General features: G+C 48.5%; 1 protein-coding gene across 35 annotated transcripts in view; it reads left to right on the top strand.

The window, feature by feature from the left end:
* Nucleotides 1-25,158, top strand: part of SCRIB (scribble planar cell polarity protein) — a 107,349-nt gene that overhangs the window by 27,719 nt on the left and 54,472 nt on the right. For 33 of the 35 annotated variants that reach the window (XM_085053794.1, XM_085053790.1, XM_085053791.1 and 30 more), the window contains exons 5-17: nt 603-659; nt 4,509-4,572; nt 5,970-6,044; nt 6,492-6,636; nt 7,032-7,150; nt 7,806-8,005; nt 8,630-8,796; nt 9,277-9,401; nt 10,447-10,572; nt 11,127-11,348; nt 11,803-12,120; nt 14,362-14,424; nt 24,847-24,936. In XM_085053794.1, coding sequence (XP_084909920.1) covers nt 603-659; nt 4,509-4,572; nt 5,970-6,044; nt 6,492-6,636; nt 7,032-7,150; nt 7,806-8,005; nt 8,630-8,796; nt 9,277-9,401; nt 10,447-10,572; nt 11,127-11,348; nt 11,803-12,120; nt 14,362-14,424; nt 24,847-24,936 — 1,771 coding nt within the window. The remainder of the gene's footprint in view (nt 1-602; nt 660-4,508; nt 4,573-5,969; nt 6,045-6,491; nt 6,637-7,031; nt 7,151-7,805; nt 8,006-8,629; nt 8,797-9,276; nt 9,402-10,446; nt 10,573-11,126; nt 11,349-11,802; nt 12,121-14,361; nt 14,425-24,846; nt 24,937-25,158) is intronic. The other 2 variants (XM_085053786.1, XM_085053792.1) reach the window with 2 other exon arrangements.

The following is a 25,158-nucleotide window of genomic DNA, read 5'->3' as shown; positions in this document are numbered from 1 at the left end:
CTGCTGGTGGGGTTGGGGACAGTGGCAGCACCTGCAGGGACGAGCCATTGATGCTGACAGTGCTGCACAAACACCTCTGAGCCTTGGTTTGTTAAAACACCTTTCTGCAAAGATTCCTGTCCTGATCCCACCTGTGCTTTGTGGCACAGCAAGGATTGATCCCAATCTTCTCCAATCCCATTTTCCCTGTGCTCTGAGTGCCCATTTTTACCTTTCCAAGCAGTTTTGGGCTACCTGATGGTGTTGGAATGATTTATGCTGCTGGCAAACGACCCCATGGGGTGCAATGCCTCTCCCATGGGATTGACCTCTCCACACATGAGGGATTTCACCTTTCTGGGCACACAGTCCTGTTGTGACAGCGTGTTCCTCGTCCTCAGTGTGGGCACAGTGTTGTTCCTTGTGACTTGCAGCAAGCTCTCACCTCCACCAAAGCCATTTCCACATGTGCCGTTTTTGTTTCCCCCACTTCAGCCATCCTGTGCACAATTCCTGCATCACCCAGGGGTGGTTCCCAGGGGAAGGGAGGTGAGCAGCTCCTCACACCCCTGAAGCCCTGTCCAGTGAACCTGGCTCTCTTGCTCCCTTTTTTTCTCTTGCAGTTTGGCAAACCTGGTGACTTTGGAGCTGCGTGAGAACCTGCTAAAGACTCTCCCCACGTGAGTGTCTGGCTGGGGGGCTGTAGGAGTCTCCTGCCTCATCCTAGTTCCTCAGGGACCCTCACTTGGCTTGGGAGGGCTCAGGCTGGGCATCAACAGGCTGCATCTTGCTGGATTTCCCTAAATTTGGGCTAGCAGGGAGAGGATGGTGCAGGGCAGGAGAGCAGCAGAGGATTTTCAGAGCCTTACTCAGCCTCTGTGTTAAGGACTGATTTTCAATAGACAAAGTTCCCAAAAAAAACCACTTGAAAGAGTGAGAACCATTTTTCCTGGAGAAGTGGAGCAGACAATGGATTTTTTTAGAAAAAAAGAGAAATCTGTGTGGATGGGGATGTAGGAGGAGCTCTGTGCACAGCGAGGTTCAGGACTTGAAGAGCAGCAGGACACAGCTGAGGGGACATTTTGCTTCTGCCATCTGTTTTGTTGGACATCCCTCCTGCTTGTTCTGGGTGGGATAACTGCCTTCCCTGCAGCAGGCAAAACATAAAGCCAGCAAGGGAGAAGAAGGTAAGTGTTGTTCCACTTCTTGGAGTCAGGGATAGGGGTGAGTTCCTGGTAGGGAATAAGATTGGTGGAGATAATCCTCTCAGATAGATGGACATGGAGAACTAACCAGTTTGAACTTTCTGCTTTGGCCCATCAGAGTTTTGTTGAGTTTTCTACCCTGCATCAGCTCTGTCAGCTTGTTTCCTGCCTGCTTATCCATCCCACTGATGATTGGACATCACTGGAAGGGATTTTTCCTGACAAAAACAGAACAGAGCTGTGTTTTGAGCTCCTCAGTAAAGGTGTGACACCTGCAGCTGTTGTCACCTGTCCTCAGAGCTCTCTAACTGTTCCTGGCAGGAATTCAGCTTGTCTGCTGGCATTTTTCTCTGCTGGCACTTTTTCCCCCCATGGTTACACCCTGTAGAGGCACAGATCAGAGTCATATCACCACCTTGCCTGATGCCAGCAGATCTTTCCTGTGACCCTGTCACAGAAAGGTGACAGGAAGGGGCTAATTGAGATGGTCCCATGTGGAATGTCACCCCAGGGGACAATATGAGAGCTAAAATATCCTTCTCATAGAACTGTCAGCTTGTTTCCTGCCTGCTTATCCATCCCACTGATGATTCCCCCAGCATTCCTTGGACATCACTGGAAGGGATTTTTCCTGACTCCTTTTAGAACAGCAGTGAGTTTTGGGGCCACATAAGCTCCTCAGTAAAGGTGTGACACCTGCAGCTGTTGTCACCTGTCCTGGCAGGAATTCAGCTTGTCTGCTGGCATTTTTCTCTGCTGACACTTTTCCCCCCCATGGTTACACCCTGTAGAGGCACAGATCAGAGTCATATCACCACCTTGCCTGATGCCAGCAGATCTTTTCTGTGTCCCTGTCACAGAAAGGTGACAGGAAGGGGCTAATTGAGATGGTCCCATGTGGAATGTCACCCCAGGGGACAATATGAGAGCTAAAATATGCTTATCACAGAACCCCAGCATGGTTTGGGTTGGAAGGAGCCTTAAAGCTCATCATGTTCAGCCCATTGTCATGAGAAGGACATCTTTCTCTAGACCAGGTTGCTCCAAACCTCATCCACTTTGGCCTTGAGCACTTATTCTGAGCTGAGAACTGGCAAGCAGGAGGAGTTTGGGTCCTGGTTTTGGGTTCCTCTGCTGTCTGTTCCTGTGGCTTGGTGTTCCTACAGGCAGGAACCACTGTTGGCTCACACCATGGCAGCAGGGAGGTGCAGGAGCTACATCCCAAATATTGGGCTGTCAAACCACACTGAAGATAGGCTTTTCACCATCTCAGAACCAGCAAAGTGTCTCTGGAGTCTTGAGAATTCAGTCTGTGACAAACCCCTTGGATTTTGATGGAGATTTCTCATGGCCAGCACTCCCAGGTTGCCCTTTGGTAGGTCCAGGTTGCCCTTTGGCAGGTCCAGGTTGCCCTTTGGCAGATCCAGGTTGCCCTTTGGCAGATCCAGGTTGCCCTTTGGCAGATCCAGGTTGCCCTTTGGTAGATATCAGATATCCAGCAGGATATTTGTAGTTTATATGAGGTTTTGGTGGTTTTCACTGGGAGGTTAATCCAGGCTTGATATTCATCCTGCAATACAGATCCAGCTTCTTTTCACCTTTCCCCACTTCCCCAAATCCTATTTTGGGATGATTTCCAAAAGTAGAAAATGGATCTTGAAGGTTAAGGCAATTCTGATCAGATCTGTCAGTCAAACAGGAGATCACAGAACCAGAACAATTTCAGTTGTGCTGTTGAGTTCTCTGCCTGAGGCTCTGGGACTTATCCTGGCTGCACATTGTGCCCAAGAACAGCTCTAAATGAGACCAGGTGACCTTGCCAAAAAGACCTTAAAGCACAAAAAGGCTGATGCTTTGTTTCTGAGGTTCCTGAGCCTGGTGGGTAAGTGGGTTTCAACTCAGAATTTAGGACAGCATAACACATCACTGTCCTTATGGTATTTTTTTGCTTTTGAGCTTCCTGAAAGATCCAGCTTGCAGTGACCTTTGCTTGCCAAAATTCCATTTCATTGGTCAGTCTTCTGACACCAACTTGAGTTCTGAAATGGTTCAGTTTGTCCAGCTGGTGATCACCCCTCACCTCTCCCCTGCAGATGGGAGATTTGGGAAGAGCAGCTCTCATTTATTCTTATGGAATAGTGGAGAGTGATCTGGATTGAGACCTTTTTTTTCCCAGATGTCATATGTCAGTATGGATTCCACAGCTCACTCGTTCCTATTTTGGGAATTCAGGCTGTGAAAGTGTAGAGGAACAGTCGAGGCTGCTTCACCTTCAGAGGGCTCAGAGTTGAGGTGCATTCGTGGTGAAGGAGTGCTGTGCAGCAGGATCCTTTGGATGAAGCTGTTGATCAACCTTTGCTGGAGTTTGTCTCAAAATCCACTGCTGCATGCAGTGGGAAATTAATTTTCGTGCATAACCCAAATGTTTTTACAGCCTGGCCCAGGCAAGATATCTCCCTTTTATTGCAGCCCCAAACAGCGTTGGCTTGGGTGACACTGAGAGGTGGAGCTGTTTCCAGAGAAATACAGGGATTTCTGTATTGGGAGAGTTCTTTAAGAGGAGAATAAAGTTGTTCCCTTCCAGGGGAGTGGGCAAGGCTGGCAGCTCCACCCTGGCACACAGTGAAGGGCAACAATCCTCCTTTGGAGAGGTGGAGTTGGAGCTGATGGGTCACACTCAGCTGTGAGGACCAGCAAGCACTTGGACTTGCTTGAAAATGAAAATGAAAATCTGTGAAAGGCTGTGGGTCCTGTGCAGTGTCTCCATAGTGAGCTTCCATCTCTGTGTTGTGATCTCTCCTGGCACATCAGGCTGCTGTTGCCTTCCCTTCCTCTGCAGCAGCATGAGCAATCCCATCTGGGGAAACTGAGGCTGCTGAGTTTGTCATTCCTCCCTGTTCCCTGCAGCTGTGCTCCCCTTGCCCCCCAGACATGTCTTGTCCTCTGCTGAGTCCTTCCTGTTGCCTGTCAGTCGTGCCCAGGTCCCTGTCCTTGCTGTGAAACAGGCAGTGGTGGGAAGGTGGGGCTGATCACCTTTTTCTATTTTTAATCAAAGATTATGTTATGGTGGGAGGGTGAAAAGGCAAACTGGTACCAGTAGAACTGGCTGCAGTGGCACTGCTGGTGCTCCTGAACCCAATTTCCCAGGATGGGTGAAAGGACCAGCTCCATAAACTGTTGGACTCAGAGTGAGAAAGATCAGGATTGCCCCACCTGCTTTGGGAGTTTCAGAAATGATGGGATTTGTGTGATGTGTGTGTCCCAGATGCTAACCTTCCCCTCTTTTATTTCTCGTTTTGTCTCTCTGTCCCCTGTGCCTGGCAGTTCACTCTCCTTCCTTGTCAAGTTAGAGCAGTTGGATCTCGGTGGCAATGACCTGGAAGTGCTGGTAGGTGAGGGCTGGTGGGGAGGGAATTTGGGTGGTTGGTAAGGGGCAAGTCCTGCATCTCAGTGCAAACCAGTGAGTTTGCACCTGAAATGCAAAGAAATCGACCCCTCAGGTTATTTGGGGGAGATTCTGATCATCATTCCCAGTCATCATCCCCAGATGAATTTTCTCTTCATGTGTGTTATTATTTCCTGCTGGCCTCACACACCACTTGCTCTGCCCTTTCCAGGCTCTGGGATGGTAATTCTTCCTGTCTGGCTGCCAAAAATCTTTCCTCTCCAGCAAGACTGTGGTGCTTCCCTTCCCTATCCTGCACTGCCCCCAGCTGTTTTCCTTCTCATCCAGCTTCTTGCTTTTCTCCTTCCTGAAATTATTTCCTCCCCACAGATTGTTGGGCCAATTCTGTGTTGTCCATGGCAGTGAGGGTAGCCCAGTGTGGGGCTCATTATGGGCACAGTCTCAGAATTCAGGTTGTCTGGATGTTGGGGACACCCAGTGATGTTCTGTAATAAGTGGATTAAGCTATTGCTGGATCTTATTCATCGTGTTCTGGAGTGGGTTTTGGCAGAAACTCATTGAAATTGAGAGGCAATGCTCCACTGTAACTCCAAAAATCCAAACCCAAATGCTGATTTTCTGGTGGGGTTGTGGGGTGTGAATGTGTGTCTGTCACTGATGCTGGTGTTGAGTTGGCCAGTGGTAGCCAAATGTTTATTTTCATGTCTGAGAGGAGGGAAGGTGCATTTTTTCTGCAAGGCCAGAATTTCCAACCCCCTAGAATCATGGAATCATTTAGGTTGGAAAAAAACCATCTGACACCATTGAGTCTAACTGCTTCCCCAGCACTAATCCATGTCCCCAAATGCCACATCCACATGGTGTTACATCTCCCCAGGGATGGGGATTCCACCACTGCCCAGGGCAGCTGTGCCAGGACTCCACAGCCCTTTCTGGGAAGGAATTTTCCCAATATCCAAGCTAGAAATGCAAAGAAATAAAACAACTTGAGGCCATTTGCCTTTGTCTATTCCCTGAGAGCACAGCCTGACCCTCACCTGGCTCCATCCTCCTGCCAGGGAGTTGTAAAAATCAAGAAATTCCCCCTGAGCCCCTTTTACCCCAATTCCTTCACCTGCTCTCCATCAGAATTGTGCTGCAGGTTTAATTCTTGCCTTTCCTGCTGGCACAGTGCTGCTGTTGCCTTCTGTGTTTCACATTGAACCTCCTGCAACCATCCCAGACATTCCCAAACTCATGTGGGAGTTTGTAATGACCCGTGGATGTTCCTGGGAGGTGTGAGAGTGCCTGGCTTTGCAGAGTGGTGTGTTTGCAGCATCCTCAAGCGGTTTTTTCCCCGTGGAGAAATTGATATCATCACTTCATCCTGTCTCCTACAGCCAGACACTCTTGGTGCTCTCCCAAACCTGCGTGAGCTTTGGCTGGACAGGAATCAGCTCTCAGCCCTGCCTCCAGTGAGTGTTCAGCCCAAACTCACCCCTTTTCCCCTGCCCCAAATTCACCTCTTTTTCCCCTGCCCCAAATTCACCCCTTTTCCCCTTTCCCAAATTCACGCTTTTTCCTCTGCCCCAAATTCACCCCTTTTTCCTCTGCCCCAAATTCCCCCCTTTTCCCCTGCCCCAAATTCCCCCCTTTTCCCCTGCCCCAAATTCACCCTTTTCCCCTGCCCCAAATTCCCCCCTTTTCCTTGCCCCAAATTCACGCTTTTTCCCTTGCCCCAAATTCACTCCTTTTCACCTGCCCCAAATTCCCCCCTTTTCCCCTGCCCCAAATTCCCCCCTTTCCCAAATTCACTCCTTTTCCCCTGCCCCAAATTCCCCCCTTTCCCAAATTCCCCACTTTTCCTTGCCCCAAATTCCCCCTTTTTCCCCTCGAGCCATGGGGTCTCCTCTCTGATCCAGGAGCTGGGCAACCTGCGCCGCCTGGTGTGCCTGGATGTGTCTGAGAACAAGCTGGAGCAGTTGCCCAACGAGGTCAGTGGGCTGGTGGCACTGACAGACTTGCTGCTGTCCCAGAACCTGCTGGAATGCATTCCTGATGGCATCGGTGAGTGTTGTGGGATTTCACTGTAGGATTTCACTGGGGGAGCTTTAGGGAAGAGGGTGACAAAGAATTAGGGGTTATGGGGTGGTAGAGGTGAGCAGAACTCTGCAAACAAATTCGGGTGCTGCTGCTGCATCAGGCTCACTGGGGGAGCTTCAGGAAAGAGAGTAACAAAGAATTAGGGGTTATGGGGTGGTAGAGGTGAGCAGAACTCTGCAAACAAATTCAGGTGCTGCTCCTGCATCAGGCAAGAGGTCTGTGAATAGTCCTGGTGGGAGGAAAGGCAGAGCCTGTGTGGTTGGGTTGTGTGATCCTCGATGGGATCACAGCCAGGTGGGTGTGCAGAACACCATCCTTCTCCCTGGCACAGCTCACACCTAACTTGTCACCCTGGCCAGGTCAGCTGAAGCAGCTCTCCATCCTCAAGGTGGACCAGAACCGGCTGACAGACGTGACAGAATCGATTGGGGACTGTGAAAACCTGTCTGAGCTCATCCTGACTGAGAACATGCTGACGGTGAGTTCACAGCCAGGGATCCCTTCCTCACCTTCTGCCCTCCTAGCTGAATTCCTGAACGTGCTCCAGCTGCTTCCAGACAGAGTTTCACCAAGTTCACAGATGTTTGGAAGCTCACTGATTTTTTTTTTTTCTCTCACTGATTTTTTTTCCCCTAAAACATTCTCTGGGATTCTCTGGGATTCTCTGGGATGCTGGGATTGCCCATCCCATAGCCCATCCAGGCTGATGAGTGCAGGACTGCACTTGGGATAGTGGGATTGAAAATAGCCCTGCTCCAGACTGGACAGTGGGATTGAAAATAGCCCTGCTCCAGACTGGATAGTGGGATTGAAAATAGCCCTGCTCCAAACTGCCTGTGACTTGACTGGCAAAGCTTCAAACTGCCTGTGATTTGACTGGCAAAACACAACGATTGGGAATGGGGAGATCAACAGAAGGAAGGTCTTGATGCTGGATTTGTGTTGAGGGGAAAAGTTGGCATGGATCAGTCTGTGAGCCTGAGGGAAAAACTTTTCCCAAAGATGTTCTGATGAGCATTATCCCAAATGTGTCTGTTGGGTCAGAAGGCAGCTTATTCCCCACACTGAGAGCTTTGTTCCTTTTACCTGTGCTGCTCTTTCCACTTGAAACCACTGACTCAATCCTTTCCCAGGCCTTGCCCAAATCCCTTGGCAAGCTGGCCAAGCTGACAAACCTGAATGTGGACCGGAACAGGCTGACAGCTCTGCCAGCAGAGATTGGAGGCTGTGCCAACCTCAGTGTCCTGTCCCTGAGGGACAACCGCCTGGCCCTGCTGCCCCCCGAGCTGGCCAACACCACTGAGCTCCACGTCCTGGATGTGGCTGGGAACAGGTGAGATACACAGGAAGGTACAGCAGGAAGGGAGGGAGGTGCTGGATCTGTGTGGATCTCGGGATTTGTGACGTGGAGAAGCTCAGGCTGGTTGCTGAGGGTTTGAGCTTTGCCTCTGAAGCCTTTCTTTGTGTCACCTAAACACAGGGTGGAGATAATGCAGAAGTGTGAGGGCATTTTGTCACGTGTGAAATAGAGACTGGGAACATCCCTGGTCACTGGTTTACTCCCCTTCCTGCAGGTTTTGTGTCATTTTTCCTCAGGTGGTCAATGCCAAGGCTTTGTTCAGCTTGGGAGCTGTTCTGAAAGGTCCTGTAGTCCTGGGGTTGGTATTTTTGGGGGCAGTTGGAAGCTGACCAGAGCTTCTCTAGGGAATGCTATACACATCAGCCTGTGAAAATATCATTTTTCTGTTTCCAAGCCCCTGCACACTGTTGGAGGGAGTTGTCACCTGCTGAAGACTCGTGAGATTTTTCCAGACCATGGACAAATCATCTTTTCCAGTGGTGCAGGACTGAGGGATCCACAGCAGCTTGGCTCTGTCCCTCTCCATTCAGTTGGGACAGTCTGAAGCTCCTTCCAGACCAGGGAAATTAAACAAACAGTTATTCTTCTCTTTTGCAGGCTGCAGCACTTGCCCTTTGCTCTGACAAATCTCAACCTGAAAGCCCTGTGGCTGGCAGAAAACCAGTCCCAGCCCATGCTGAAGTTCCAGACAGAGGATGATGAAAAGACAGGAGAAAAGGTTCTCACTTGCTACCTGCTCCCCCAGCAACCCTCTCCCAGCCTGGGTAAGAGTCTGCATCACAAGCACTCCTCTTCTGGGTTGGGTTGTCACTTACTGTGATTCCTGTAGCAGAAAGGGACACTTTTCCCATGCAGTGACTGTTAAAACTGAGGAATTGCTTCTCTGCCAGGTGATCAGGAAGCTGCAGCCTCATCTTGGAGTGTTCTGCTTGGATCTACTGACCAAGCAGTTAATTTTCATTGTCCTGTCACCACAGCATTCCTGCCTTAATTCTACCTTTTTTCCTTACTCCTTGGGTAAGAACTGCTAGAATTGAAGCATCAGACTTCTGTAGAGGCTGCTGGAGATCTGGTGGGAGATGTACAGAAGGTGACAGGATGCTGAGGCCACAGCCTTTGTCCTCCAGGCCTCTGATGCCACAGGCAAAACAACAGAAGCGCCCTGATGGGATGAGAACTTCCATCTAAGTCTACAACCCTGTTATTCCTGAAATGATCTCCCACTGTTTTCTCTTCCTCCCCAGAGAACCTCCTGCAGAACAGCGTGGATGAGAGCTGGACAGACACCAACCTGAACAGAGTCAGCGTGATCCAGTTCCTGGATGAACCTAAAGGAGATGATGACGAGGAGAATGGAGCTGAGAGACGAGTAAGGAGCTCCTGGAGGCTTTTTGGCTCCCTGGGGAAGCTCAGGGACATCACTGTGGTGTTCATGTTTCACCATGTGAGAGATTTTTTGCAGTCTGAAGGGCTTTTGGTGCCCTGAGGAGCCAAGCAGGAATGAATTCCCTCGTATTTTGAGGTTCTGTGGGAGTGGAGCTGTGATGCTAACGTGCCCAGGGAGAACTCAAAATGTCCAGAAATCCTGACACAGCACTGTCAGGAGGGGATTTTAGCTCATCCCCATCCTGGGGAAAGGCTGTCCAGGCCATCCCCATCCCTCTAGTGCTGTGGAGTGTCTTGTTAGTAAAGGAAATACACTAAGTTAGTTAGTAAAATAAATATTAAACATTATAAACTCAAAACCTGCAAGAGATCTTTGCACTTTCAGTGCAGATGCAAAGGCCAAGAGAAAAGTTTTCAGTCTCCTGCAGGATTTCTTTCCTTTTCATTTTTTGGGAAGCCATTCTTGAGATCTGAATCATTCTAATGAATGGTGTTTGTGGCAGTGTGTGTGAGTTCCTGCAATTTGGAGGTTTGGGGTTTTTAAAATTGTTTTTAACACTGTTATTAATTTTATAATCCTGGTTTTCTTGACTCTTTACCTGGGCTGGAACTCTCTAAGCAGCACCAATTTTGGTGCATTTGGTTTTGGCAGATTTATTTAATAACTCCAGAGGAATTAGGAAGATCTCTCACCTGTGTTCTGGAAGACTTCCTGTGTTAACACTTTTTCATTTACTAAGCCTGAAACACCATTTTAAACTCCCCATCTCCATCATTCTTCCCAAACCCTCTATCACCTGGAGAGCAGAATGATGTCCAGAGAGAGCTCTGAGTATTCCCTACCTTGATTCTTTCCCCTTCCTACCTCCAGGCTCTGCAAGACCTGGAACATAATGTGTTATTCTCACCCCCTGGAGGCTCTGGCTCTCTGATAAAGGTGTTAGTTACCTGCAGAGGTTCATTCCCCAGGCCTGGCACGTCCTGCCAGGGCAGGAATCATCCCCTTGCTGACGTTTTCACTCTGGCAGGGTCTGCAGCGCCGAGCCACCCCTCACCCCAGCGAGCTGAAGGTGATGAAGAAGGTGATTGAAGTTCGTCGCAACGAGGTGAACGCTGCAAAAGCTGAGCTCAACCCCAACTCTCCCAGCTCAGAAGTGAGTGGTGGTCACTGGGGAATGAATAATTGTAGAGAACGTGGGATCATGGAGTGGTTTGGGTTGGAAGGAATCTTGCAGATCATTGAGTTCTACTTCTGTGCCATGGGCAGAGATCTTCCACTAGGAAATGTGGGAAATGGGGAGGTAGAAAGGAGTGACTTTTGGGAAAGATTGGGAGGGACTGAGAGTAGATTCCCTGGATTCTGAAGGTTGGGAATCTGCCTCATGTCGTGGAGGGCCTGTGAGATAGAGCAGGAGATGGAACCAGGAGACAGAGAACTGTATAAGAGGAAATTGTGTGTTTTGGTACCACTTTTGTCATAGCTCAGGGAGAGGAAGGGAAGGATTTGGTGTTCCCAGTAAAGAATGGTGAGACTAGAATGCTTGGAGGAAACACCTTGCTGCCTCAGTGGGAGGCTGAGAACAAATGCCTCCACAGGAGGTGGAACAGGTCAGATGGAGGAGGCTCAGGAGGTGAAGCCCTGAGGAAAAGCTGGTCCTGTTGGTGCTCAATCCTTCACCCCTCACACCACTCCTGACCATTTTCTCAGCAGAAGAGGCTGAGTGCCACCTCGAATCGCAGCGAGGAGTCCCACCAGTCTGCCAGCACTGCCTCTGTGGACTGCAGGCCAGAGGAGAGGGATCGAGGCTGGCCCAACGGGCAGCTGCCTGATGTGAGGGAGATGGAGAAGGAGACGAAGCCCAGAGGGGAAGAGGAGCGCAAGGAAGCTGCTGACCAGGAGGAGGAAGATGTGGAAGTGGAGTACAATGAGGTAGGAGCTTGGGAACTGCAGCAGGGTGGTGAGAAAAAGTGGAAGGAGTTGGAAGTTTCAGAGGAAGTGGGGAGTAGATGTGGAGGTAAGTGGATGTGGGATTTGGATTTGGATATCACACAGGCTGGGGAAAGCAGTGCAAGCAGAGGTGGAGGAAGCTTGTGGGAGATGGGTGGGCAGTGTGGGATCCAAGCAGGCTGTGGAAAAATGGGTTGACAGTGACAGGTTTGATTGCCCTCCATCCCTGGAGCTGACAGAATTGTGTCTGGGGGAAGATGTGGTTCTAGAAAAAGGCAAGGGTGGTGAAATGATACCATTCCTGGATTTTCCTGAGCACACAGTGACCCTGGCTCTGCCTATGCTAGGAGAGAGGAGTCACAGGGACAGCAGGTTCTGAGCTGTCACCCCTCTGTTCCACGAGGCTCACATCATCCCTGGGGCTTTGCTCTCACAGCCTACTGTCCACTTTGCTGAGGACACTCTGATCCGGAGCGAGGATGAGGATGAGGATGAAGAACGACCGTTCCCAGTGGAGAAGCAGAGGCTGATCCGCAAGGACACACCCCATTACAAGAAACACTTCAAGATCACTAAGCTGCCCAAGCCAGAGGCAGTGGTGGCACTCCTGCAGGGGCTCAACAGTGATGGTGTCCCCAAAGAGGAAGAGGAGCTGGGAGGCTGCAATAATAACACAGAGCCCGAGGAGCAGGAGGAAGCATGGGATGAGGATGACAGGAAGAACGGGGCTTTGTCTGCTCAGCCATCTGTGAAGGTAAGGTCTCGTGGGGAGGGGGACAGTCAGAGGGATGCAGAGCTGCTGTCTGCTCCTCGTGGATGTGATGAAACCATTGTCAAGAGGCTCCAGCACTGTGGAATGTGCAGAGGGTGGGAGAGCTGAAGGTCGTTTGGGGCTCAGAGAGCTGTGCCATGTTGCTGTGTTTGACTCTTTCACCAGTCCTTGCACCTTCCCCATTCCATGTGCTTTTCCCTGTGCTGCAGGGACAGTTCTCTGTCTCATCATTGGTGGGTTCTGCTCTTCCTTCCAGCCTCCTCCTCACTTCACTGGTTGTTGCTGCTGGTTCACAGGAGGATGAGCTTTATCCCTGGGTGGATTTAATGTTAAACTGTTTATGTTAATGTAAATGTTAATGTTAAATCAGGCCACTGACACTTGTTGGTACAAGTGAGTGCAACCAGGAGTGTGTCCTTCCCTGTGCTTCCACTCAGGCAGAGCCTGGTGGAGGGTGCACTGGGATTTTGGGGAGCTTGTGCTCTGAAGTTTTGGCCTTACTGGTTTTACTGGGGTTTATAAAATAGGAGGTCCCTTGGCTCTGCTCAGCTGAGCTTGGGGACACACAGAGGTCCCTCACAATGGAATAGGAATACTTGGATGAGGAACACTTCATGAGATCAGCCCAATTCCCACCCAGGCTTGTTTGAGGATTTTGGGGTGTATTTGGTGGGTGGAAGTCAGGCTGTGGCTGAGTCTCCAGCACAGCCTGACACCAACAAACCTCGTGGCAAGATGTGGATCTCCAAATGTGGAAGGTGCTGGAGTGAAATTTGCTTCTGCTGTAGCTGCACACAATCCAGGGTGCCAGGATCATTCCCATCCCTCCTGGAGCTCAGGTTGCCATGGGGGAAGATCCTTTTCCTCACTTGGCTGTGAGGAATGCTTGCCTTGCTCTGTGAGCTCACACAGCTCATCCTGCTCTCCCTGTGGATGAGACGTGCAGTTTTCCCACTGTTGGTGAAGTTCCTTTGAAGGAACGTTTGAAACCCTCCCAAGACCTACCATCCTTGGGAATGCCCTCACCAAAAAAGGTTATTTTAGCTGGGGACTCAGAGCTGAGGAGGCACTGAGGAGGCTGTGATGCCTGTCAGAGATGACCCCAGTTATCAGCAAAGCCTTCTGCCTGGGACTCAGTTCTTTCTGTGGGGTTGAGTTGGATGCCTCTTCCATAAATACATTTATTAGCTGCCTCCTGGGCTCTATTCCAGAGTTGGAGATCTAAGGATCAGTGTCCCTGTGCAGGGAGGCTTGTGCAAGAGGTGCACTGAAGGAGGAGGCAGGACAGGCTGTGCAGGAGGCTGAATCCTAAAACCAGAGGGTTTTGTTGCAAGGACAGTTGGTTTCCAGAAGAAACCAGAGGGTTTTGTTGCAAGGACAGGTGGTTTCCAGAAGAAACCAGAGGGTTTTGCTGCAAGGACAGTTGGTTTTCAGAAGAAACCAGAGGGTTTTATTGCAAGGACAGGTGGTTTCCAGAAGAAACCAGAGGGTTTTGCTGCAAGGACAGTTGGTTTTCAGAAGAAACCAGAGGGTTTTATTGCAAGGACAGTTGGTTTCCAGAAGAAACCAGAGGGTTTTGCTGCAAGGACAGTTGGTTCTCAGAAGAAATCAGAGGGTTTTGTTCTAAGGACAGTTGGTTTTCATAGGAAATCCTGAATTTGGGAGCAGAATCCCAGGTGCCTATTGGGATGTGCTGTTTCCCTGGAGAAAGGGATGGTTGGATTTGGGAATGCTCATTCCTGTGCAGCAGCTTGTGGCACCACAGGCCCTTCAGTGCTTTTTTCCTGTGTTTAACCCTTCCTCCTTCCTGGAATGACCTGGAATGACCTGGTAGGAGGGGGTGAGGTCAGCTAGTGGTGGTCAGCTCAGGGGTCATGGCCTCAGAGTGCCAGCCTGGCCAAAACCTGGCCTTAGGGTTGCCCCTTGGCAAGAATACCCTGGCACTGCTGAGGTGCTGAGCAGGACTGGGAGCTGCTCTGCTGCTGAGGGCTCACCTCTGGAGCTGTGGTGTGAGTTGAGCTCAGCTCCAGAGCTCTCTGCTGCTCGGGAGTGACTGCGTGAGTGAGCTCAGCTCCGGAGCCGCGGCGCTCGGGAGCGACCCGGCGAGCTGGAGGAGCTCCGGCGTGCCCTGCGTGTGTTGGGTGGTGGTGGTGGTCGTGGTGGAGGGTTTGGTTGATGCTCCACTAATCCGCATGCCTCTTTTGCTGGTTCCTGTCCTAACAGGGGGTGTCGTTTGATCAAGCCAATAATCTGCTGATTGAACCTGCTCGCATTGAGGAGGAAGAGGTCTGTACCACTCCTACTGTTCTCTTCTCTTGCCAAAAAAAAAAAAAAATCATCCAGCCTGCTTGATTTTGCTTCCCAGCCTCACCCGTGGTTGTTGTAGGGGGAAACTCTCTCTGGGTCGAGTGGCTTCTGGACCTGGCTGATCACAAACATGATGATTGTTTCCTCCTTGCTTTCCCCTTTTTTTTCTTCCTTTCCCGTCCTTGAGGTGAGAGTGGCTGCTGCAGAGCAGGAGTGAGATGGAAAGGGTGTTAAAAATCAAAGGGACTGAGGTGGGAAGTTCGGTTCCTGTTTGCTGTGTGTTGATGGAGAAGTGGAATTAAATAAGTGGTTATTTCTGGATGTGTGGGTAGCCCTGGAGGGGCAGAGACCTCGAGAATCAGCTGTGGTAAAAGGAGGATGTTCTCACTCAGGACACTGTGCTACAGCCTGAGGAAAGTGGATTTGAGCCAATGATTTATGCATTTCCTGAAGACTACCCCTCCCCAAATCTCTTCAAGCCTTAACTTGAGGTGTCAGAAAGGGACAGGTGGCATCAGAGGGACCACAAAGCCCCTGGCATGGGGATGGTGTCTGTGCTGAGGGTTAAAGTCCTGTGTCTGACTGCCTGCCTCATCCTCTGACTCTGATCAGCTCCCTGGGTTTGTCTGCAGGTTTTCAGTGCCTGATCACTGCCTGATCTATGGGGTCAGCACCTTTCTGCAGGCAGCTCTCCAAGGAGCTGCTGGAAGCAGAGTGCTCCTGCCGCTGGCAAGTGGCAGAAACTTCATCTGTGCCACCTGGGAGTGCTGGCTTGGTTGTCTGTGAGGACTTGGCTCTGCTCTTCCCTCAGGTGTAAAGTGGAGACTTTCCTTGGTTTTGGAGAAAGGCTTTGCAGGAGGGAGGTGACAAATCCATCTTTCTCCATCTCTAGATCCCTGAAAACCACATCAGTATTTCTTGCATTTCTCTTTTGCCTAATCTTCTGTCACTCAGGCTAAAACTGAGCTCAGCCTGGTGCTTCATGGTTACTCTTTTCCTCTTCCTTTGGGAAGTCACTGTTCCCAGTCCTTCTCTCCAGCTGTTCCAGGAGAACAGGACATCCCTGTCCTTCTCTCCAGCTGTTCCAGGAGAACAGAGCATCCCAGTCCTTCTCTAGGGATCTAGAACTCCTTCTCTGGAGTTCTCCATCATTCCTGGAGAGGTTCAAGAAATGCCTGAATTTTGCATTGGTCTGGTTGACAGAGTTGGTTGGGGATTGGTCACAAGCTGGACTCGATCTTGGAGGTCTTTTTCAGCCTAAAATGATTCTGTGATTCCTCAGTTTGGCTGGTTGGAGGCCTCAGGTCAGCTCTGGTATCCCTTTTGCACAGATCTGTTCCCATATTGTGAGGAAGAATGAGGTTGTGCAGCTCTCAAGGATGTTGAGATCCCCCAGATCAGTGGTGGTACTGAAATCACCCAAGATTAGACCAATTTTGGGATCCCCCAGATCAGTGGTGGTGCTGAAATCACCCAATTTTGGGAAGTTGATTTGGAATATTTGATTTTCCTACAGCTCTGGGGAGTGCTAAGCAAGGAGTTTTCCACTAGGTTGCTCCAATAACTGACCTTGAACTTCCAAAAGGCATCTGCCTGCTGTTTCCAGGGATGATTCCATGTCCTTCAGAAGAACCAGGAACTGAACCAGAGTGTTGCAGAGCAGAAAACCTGGTTTGAGCAGCACAGTTTAGGTTCATGATGCTGCTATCACATTCCTTATATAATTTAATTCCTTATATAATTTAATACATTATTTTATCATACAAAATATAGTCCATTTTCCCAATACTGGGGGGAAATGGACTACTGATTCCTGATTGTTTATTCCTTGATACTAAACCATCATTTTGAGCTGGAGGCTGATCTTGTTGGAGCAGAACTGGGGAGATATCCCCAACTTCTGCCAGCATCCAGCATCAGGTACACCCAGAGCTCCTGCAGCTCTTGGTGCCAATGGGACTCTGCTGCAGGGAAAAAATAACTTTGTTAAAGTGTGTAAAATCCCATGGTGGATGTCTGGATTCCCAGTGTTTTGTCTCCATCCCCATCTGCCTTGCAGAAGTGGCTGTGCTGGGATGTAGAGAGGCTTTGAGAGGAGAAAATCAGCATGTTGATCACTTGTTTGATGGCACTGAGCTCTGTTTTCAGACAGTTTTGATGGAATAGCCTGGAAAGCTGCTGGGGCTGATGTTCTGCCACCAGTTTGGAAGTGGGTTTGTGATCTCAAAGTGGGATTGTAATCTCAAAGTGGGATTGTGATCTCTTCCTGTAAATGTCCAGCTTCACTTTCAGGTCTCTTAAGGCAGGATTTGGACTCAAATCACCCACAAAGTGTTGGAGATTGAAGACTGATTTGTGTGATTGCTGCTTGTTCTGATCCCTGATCAGATCCCTGTCTCAGCTCCAAGTTTCACCTGTTCTCTTAAGGAACAAAGTGTTTGTTCTCCTTTTTTTTTGTGTTTGTGTTTGTTCTTCTTTGCTCTCCAAGGAGCAAAAGTGTGGAATGATTTCTCACACAAATGCAGTGCTACCTGCAGTTTCCTTTCCCTGCTCCAAGAGTGGGGCCAGGAGCAATTTGGGTTCTGCTCTGCCGTGCAATAATTTTTTGTTGGTTTTCACAAAGAGGTAGAACAGAAAACAGCAGAGGAGTGATTTTGGAGAGGAAATTTCATGTTTAAACACAACACTATAGCAAATCCAATTTTTGTTTCTGCACTAGGCAAATACCTCATGTGTAACAGACCCTGCTTGGTACCAGGGTTATGTACAAAATTCAGGCTTTACAATAACCCCTGTAGAAATTACATGAGTTTATCTGCCTTAAAACTGTCCCTGTTTGGCTGTGCCAGTGGAGGAGAACAGGAAATCCCAAAAAGTTCCAATTTTTTTGTAGTGGGAAACAATCCCCTGCTTGGATGTGAGAATGGAAGGAGCCAGACTGGGATAAATTGGCATTTCTGGAAGATAAAATTTAGCTGAAAAGGAGGTGTTCTCGACTCAGGGACAACAAAGCTGAGTTTTCCAGGAAGGTAACAGATGATTTGGAAGAAGTGCTGAAGTCAAATCTCCTACCATGATTGGTTCTGCTGTGGTTAATAAGTCAGTCAAACTTTTTATTAAATACAGATGGTTTTGTCCTTTCAATCTGTGCACACACACAGATTCCTCCTCCAGGAAGAACTTCAAAATATCTCCACATTTCTGCTTCTGGAGTGATTAGAAAACTTAGTTTTAATCTGTCATTTCTTAGTTCGTTGTTTTCATTGGATTTTATCTTGTCCAATCTCTTCCCTGCTGGCTGAACCATCACCTGCTTGTCTTCAGTGTAATTCTTTAGAGAACAGTCCTGACTTCTTCCAGCCTTCCTTTTGCTGGATTAGAGAAACCAAATCCCTGCAGCGTTCTCTGGTAAAAGAAATTTCCATTTATTCCATGCCTTTCTCACTGCCTTTTCTTTCACCTGATCTACCTGAACTCAGGTTTGGTGACTGTGGACAACGTGAGTTTATTCAGATTATTCAGTTCACTAAATCCCATACTTGTTTTTCCATTTCAAATGTGGAAAAACAAGTATGGGATTTAGTGAACTGAATATTTATTCAGACTATTCAGTTTATTCAGACTGTTCAGTTCACTAAATCCCATACTTGTTTTTCCATTTCAAATCTGGCACTTCCTGTTCCTCGATAAAAATTCTCTTTAGCCACCTTTGTTTGTATTTTTATTACACCTTTAGCTTTTCTTCCTGCATTTTTCAGGACTTGGGGGAGGTTTGGCTTCCAAACAAGATACCCTTAGAGATGTCTCTGCTTGTATGTTTTAAACACAAAGGTTTAGTGAAAGAGTTTCCCATTTTTTCCACTGTTCCTTGGATAAATCCTCTCCTCCTGCAAGGTCTGCCCTTAGCAGCACAACGTTGAATTTGTGGTTTTATTAAGAGATTTAAGAAATTTAAGATTTGAAGAGAGTTATAAACTCCCCAGTCTTTGCAGTCTTGTAATTGTATATTAAAAGATATTAAATTGTATATTAAATCAGAGGCAAAACAGACCTTTAGAACACTCTGAAATTTGCTGGTCTGAGAAAAATCTCCAGTGGAATTTTACAGTGGAATGGTGCAAAAAGAGTGATTGTTCCAAGGATTTCACCTCACTAGAAGGGTCACTAAGAACAGGGATAAAAATTCTGTGCTGCTGAAGAGATGAAGCAGAATGTTTGTTTTCTAGTGTCACCTGTCCCAGCTGAATCTGGATGTAGGTTTTTGTCCTGTTTCCAGTTCTGAAATGCTTTGAGGCTCAGTGGCTCTGCACAATGCTCATTCTGCTTCTCATTAAGCATTTGAGTGTTTTCATTTCCAGAAGGATCCTGTCCTGCTGCATTCCATAGTTTGGCCAATCCAGATCCTTGCAGGATTCCCATATTTTTGTATTTCTGTGACAAAATCTGTATATTTTATATGTATATATAATTTATGTATTTCTGGCTCCCAGTGGTGATGAGGAGGAAGAACCAACTTCCTAAATCCCAGTTTCTGGAGTTCATTAATTAAATAACTTAATCCTGGGATCACAAACCAGCCCAAAAGACTCAGGATTTTTGGGGAAGGAGCCTCAGGGAGGTTATTGACACCCAGGCCCACTTCACCTAGGGCTGTGACTCAGCACCTCCCTGTGGAGTTTGTCCCAGTGAAGGATTGTTTTCACTGCAAACATTTCTTTCATGCATCAGGATGAAATCATCTCTTTATATAGAAACACAGTGAAACTCCTAATCTCGATATCAATCTCTACAGCCATGCAGCTATCAGATAGGAGTCACCTATGGAATATAAATATTCATGTATGTAGGAACCTCAGGGTTTTATTTCTGCTCCAAATGTGACCATATTTCGTGTTTTAAAAGGGCAAACCTGCTTTCTTTTCCCTTTGGGAGATGTGATCACTGTCCTTGAGGATGTGCAGGAGCAGAGCAGTGCTCTGAGCATTTCAGGTCATATTCTATCACATTTTATCAACTCATCTATTCACATTGCTGCTGTCAGAGATCTCATTTGGGGTTTTCCACTTTGTATTGGTTTTGTGGAAGTGTTCAGTGAGAGGAAACACCTCCAGCCAATGTCCAGGAAAAGCCAGGACAGCTTTTCCTTCGTGTTCCTTTTCCATGGAGTTAATTTATCTTCCAGCAGTCACACAGCAATCTCCCATCTCCCCTTTGCTCACTGATATTTTCAGCCTGTCTCCTTGTCCCCATGAGCTCTCAGTGACCAAAGCCAGAGGGATTTAGCCCTTCTCATCTTTCCTGGTGAATCAGTGCCTCCAGCTCCTGCTCTTCCATTTCCCAGCTGGCTGCATCCGAGGTGAACAGAATCCCAGAATCGTTTAGGTTGGAAAAGACCTCAAAGACCATCAAGTCCAACCTCTGACTGATCCACACTTTGTCACCAGACCAGAGCACTGAGTGCCACATCCAGTCATTCCTTGAACACCTCCAGGGATGGGAAATCCACACCTCCCTGAGCAGTCCCTGCCAATTCCTGCTAACCTTTTCTGGGAAGAAATTCCTCCTGAATATCCCTAATTTCCTTTGTGATTACAAGCAGGGAATATTTATCTCCTATAAAGTTATTAATGGCATGGAAAGATAAAAGGGTTCTATCTGCCTCTCCTGGACTGGAAGGCTCTGAGCCTCCCCTCATGTGGAATTATTCCAATTCTGGCTGCTTTAGGGTAAGACCAGGCCTGATGCATCTTGATAGAACCCAAATTCTTGTTTCTCCCCCAGTGATTCTTATTTGGTTCTTGGCTTCACACTGAAATCAGCATTGGATGGTGTCAGTGCCAGGTCTGGAGTCTTCTCAAAATGAAATAGTTTGGCTTTGGAGAAACCTGATTTTCATAAAATTCTGCTGTTTCTCTTGAGAGCCACTTGTGTGCCTGGTAAAAGCCACGTGTGTTCCTCATTTATTCCTCTGGAATGGTGTCTGGATAAGGAGCTGATGGTTAGAAGCTTCATCCTGTGTAGTCTCTCAATCCATCAGCAAAATAGAAGATGTCTCAGGGTATTGAGAGCCCAGAATTTTGGAACTGTAAGCATCTCAGGCAAATGTTGGGACTCTTGGACACAAGTTGTCCAATCCTTTTGATTTTTGAAAAAGTTTTTTGATGATTATAAATGGATTCTTCAGCTGCTGTTGAAGTGGGATTCCTCACCTTCCAAATAATCCAAATTATTTCTTGCAGAGTCTCATTTAAATAAACGTTTCAGGGCCTGTGAATGCAAGGATTGGACACTGAGAGTCAGGGAATTATTAAGGTTGGAAAAGACCTTGAAGATCATCAAGTCCTACCATCAACCTAGCACCAACACCATCTTCACCACTAAATCATATCCTCATGTTTTTTGAACACTTTCACATATGAGGACTCCACCTCTGTCCTGAGCAATCTATTCCAGGGCTGAACAGCACTTTACAAAAAGGAATTTTCCCAATATTCCACCTAAACCTCTCCTGGCACAACTTGAGACTGTTTGTCCTATCCCTTGATTCCTGGGAGCAAAGCTTGACTCCCACCTTGCTCCACCTTCCTGTCAGGGAGTTGTGGAGACTGAGATGATCCCCCCAAATCTCCTTTTCTCCAGGCTGAGCATCTCCAAACTCCCTTAGCTCGTCCTGGTGCTCCAGACCTTTCCCCAGCTCTGTTCCTGGATCTGGACTTGCTCATTCCCCTCAATGCCTTTCTTGTCATGAGAAACCCCAGACTGACCTCAGCTGTGTTCATCCCCTTGTACAACCATTTATAAACTGATGGCAGAAACTTTTTACCTTCTGGATGTGAAGCCAGGTGTGTTTGGAGGAAGAATTTGGTCTTCCAGCAGCTCTGAGGTGCAGCAGCTCTGAGCTTTGTCCCTTAAATCCTGTGGTTGATCACTGCCTGGGTGTCTGACAAACTACAGGAATGATCAGCAGCGAATTCAGACTACCCCAAATCTGTTGGGAAACCCCCAGATGTCCCTGGCTGCTGCAGAAAGTGAGTCTGTCCAGATGTGCAGCACATCTGGTGTGTACAGTTACTCCTTGAAAGCTGGGAATTCCTGCAAGAACAATGAATCTGTTAACAGAGAAAGGTGAGAGGATGAGTTTTAAGGTCCCTTCCCACCTTAACAATTCCATGATTCTGTGTTTAAAAACCAGTTATACTGAAAATCACATAAAAACTGGGTCTAGGTGGCCCAGGTCCATGTTTGGTATGTCCACAAATAAGCACAGGACTGAGGGGAAAAGGTGGAATTGCTTCCCTGGGTCATGTTTGGTGCCACTGGTGGTGAATCAGTGAGAGAGGGATGGCAGCTTTTTCAATTTGATAATTTTTCTCCTCCCACTTTGCCATGCTGGGCTGGACCCTCGTGTGGTGCCCTCTCCATGAAGATTTGTTCTTTCTGCAGAGGAAGAAGCAGGAAGTTTTGGTGGGAAGCAGCACAGATCAAATATTTTATCTCAGAGGGGCTGCAGGTGGATCCCTGGCTTTGGGGGGAAAAAACACAAAGAATAAAATAACCCAGGAAAGTCCCTGGTAGGAGCAATGGTGAGGAGGGAGCTGAGCTGTCCCTGCTGGGTTTTTTCAGTGCCATTCCAACATCATGGCAGTCCAGGGATCAGCCTCAGGAAAGAGGAGCTTTGGGGGATAAATAACTTAATGGTTTAGTGCAGGAAAGAGCCTGAGCTGCAACATTACAGGCTGCTGGGTCCAGGTCCTTCTTCTTAAAATTCATATTAACATCATTTATTCCTTGCACAGACTTCAAACAAATTCCACCAATTCAGTTCCTCGCCACACCAGGTCTATGGGAGAACTGATTTGCTTTAAAGTTTGAAATCTTCTTTCCAGCCTACATGTATTTATGTCTAATTCAAGCCCCTCTGCTGGCAGTTGTCTCAGTATTTTTGATCTGATCTGGTTTCTCCTTGGTGTTTTGCTTTCCAGTGCACACTGATGGACAGAAGGTTCTTCCTCCTCAGGCCAGTTAGCTTTTCTGACAGGTTTCCTCGTGTTTTTAGACTGGTTTGCTGAATGTGTGAAATCCAGGGGGTTTGTGGTATGTCCTTGATTGTTGTCCAAAATCATCATCCTGTCCAGTGGATTCAGACACTGAGCTGAACCATTAGCTTCCTGGGAAATATTGGGATCCTGCTGTTAGACTAGTCTGTAATCCTTGCCTGGAGACCTGATTTTCTATCATCCTTAGAAGTTTTCTCTGTTGAAAACAGAATTACCCAATTTCCTGATCGCCAGGATCATCGAGTCCAGCTTCTGGTCCTGCATAGAACAACCCCAAAAATCCTACCATAGAACAACCCCAAAAATCCTATTATGTTCTTGAGAGAATTGTGTGAACACTCCTTGAACAGCACAGATTTGAATCTTTAGAGGATTTCTAGAGTCCAGTGAGTCTGGATGGAAAAACATGGAGTTTGTAATTAGTTCCTAATAGATTTGGTCATGCAAGAAGCTTTTGTCTGGGTTGGGCTGTGGTGCTGTCTCATCACTACCCCATTTCTGTCCCACCTGGGTAACCCTTGACTTCCAAAATTTGGAATTTTAGTCAGTTTCTGGCTCTTGCAGCAGAGACAGTGTACTGATGGTGGGTCTAGAATCTGGGATTTCCCTGGGAAGATCCTACAGCATTCTGCTGTGCTGCTGACTGGGCAAAAGAACTGGCAGAGAAACTCAGTTTGTTTCATGTTTCCTGCAGTGGTTTTTTTGGTTTGGATTTTGTTTTAAACTCAGCAGAATGTGAAGCTCCACAGGCTATTGATTCTGTCATTGTAGAAGTGAAAGAGGGTTGGAAGGGAGGTGTTAAAGAAGGGAATCTCCTGCTTCCTTTGCTGCCCATGCTGTGGCCACGTGGAGCTGACCCTGACACTTGACCTCTCTGCAGCAGCCTCTCTCCATCCTGGGCTTTGTTTCCAAAGAGGTGACGTGGAGGACAGCAAATTTGGTTCTCTACAGGAGTCTCTGCTCATTTCTGTCACTTAGCAGCTCCTTGGCCCTGAGAAAGTCCTGTCTGTCCTGTTCCTTTCCCTGTACCCTACCACGTGCTCTCTGTATCTTCCTTCTCGTGACTGTGGCATTGTGAATGGTTCACGCTGGTGTCCTTAAAAGAGCAGCTTCAGGTCAAGTTGGATTAATTATTGGCAGTGGGCTTAATTGGGTGTGTAGAGGTGGGAGGTAGGAAGGAGAAGAGGCTTGTGGATTGCTCAGCTGGGGCAGAGGGGAGCAGAGGATGTGGACAGAGCAGATGGGGGTTTTTTTGCAGCTGTGTGTTGATTTCCATCAATACAACAAAGCCAAGAGTGTTCTGGACAAGGTGCCATCCTTGTCACTGCATGCTGTGCTAGGGTGACCTGGAATACCCCAGTGGCTGGTGGAATTACCCTCAAACAGAGCCCCATAGGCTGTGGTGTGAATCCCCTGCTCCATCATCCAGGATTGTGGTGGAATCCCCTTCTGGTGTGTCCAACAGGCTGACTGTTGGCTCAGGACTCAGCTGTGGGAAGGGATTTCTGTGTTTCACGTGTGGTGGTGGTGGTGTGAGTGACACATCTCGCTCACAAGTGCCACAGCTGGCTCCCAAGTGCCACAGCTGGCTCACAAGTGCCACAGCACTCTCACAAGTGCCACAGCTGGCTCACAAGTGCCACAGCTGGCTCCCAAGTGCCACAGCACTCTCACAAGTGCCACAGCTGGCTCACAAGTGCCACAGCACTCTCACAAGTGCCACAGCACTCTCACAAGTGCCACAGCTGGCTCACAAGTGTCACAGCACTCTCACAAGTGCCACAGCTGGCTCACAAGTGTCACAGCACTCTCACAAGTGTCACAGCACTCTCACAAGTGCCACAGCACTCTCACAAGTGCCACAGCTGGCTCACAAGTGCCACAGCACTCTCACAAGTGCCACAGCTGGCTCACAAGTGCCACAGCACTCTCACAAGTGCCACAGCTGGCTCACAAGTGCCACAGCTGGCTCACAAGTGCCACATCTCGCTCACAAGTGCCACAGCACTCTCACAAGTGCCACAGCACTCTCACAAGTGCCACAGCTGGCTCACAAGTGCCACAGCACTCTCACAAGTGCCACATCTCGTTCACAAGTGCCACAGCTTGCTCACAAGTGCCACAGCTTGCTCACAAGTGCCACAGCTCGCTCACAAGTGCCACATCTCGCTCACAAGTGCCACAGCACTCTCACAAGTGCCACAGCACTCTCACAAGTGCCACAGCTCCCCGAGCGTGCGAGCAGACGACTCGGAGTTACTATTTCTCATTAAAAAAGCCTTTAAAAAGTCGTCCCCTGTTGCTGGGTGCACTGACCCATAACCACTGTCCCTTCTGCTTCCAGCTGACACTGACCATCGTGCGGCAGACGGGGGGGCTGGGCATCAGCATCGCGGGGGGCAAGGGCTCCACCCCCTATAAGGGGGACGATGAGGTAAGACCTGGGCTGTGGCACTGCTGAGGCACCTGCTTTTGGGGTCTGGTTGTCTAGCTGGAGGTTGGGTGTCCTCGTGTGTGAGGGTTTTTGGGGCCAGGTGGGAGCAGCCCTGGATCGCCCCCAAAGCAGGAGGTTGGGAGGGTGGAGCAGATGGATTTTCCCCTATGGGGTGGTCTCACCTAGAGCAGCTGTGGGAGAAGAGGGTTCCTTCCCAGCAGT

This window comes from Lichenostomus cassidix, chromosome 2 (genome assembly GCF_008360975.1).
Source record: "Lichenostomus cassidix isolate B80296 chromosome 2, HeHo_3.0, whole genome shotgun sequence".
NCBI lineage: Eukaryota > Metazoa > Chordata > Aves > Passeriformes > Meliphagidae > Lichenostomus > Lichenostomus cassidix.
The sequence above is the reverse complement of the archived record's forward strand: the minus strand, read 5'-3'. Positions and strand labels throughout refer to the sequence as shown.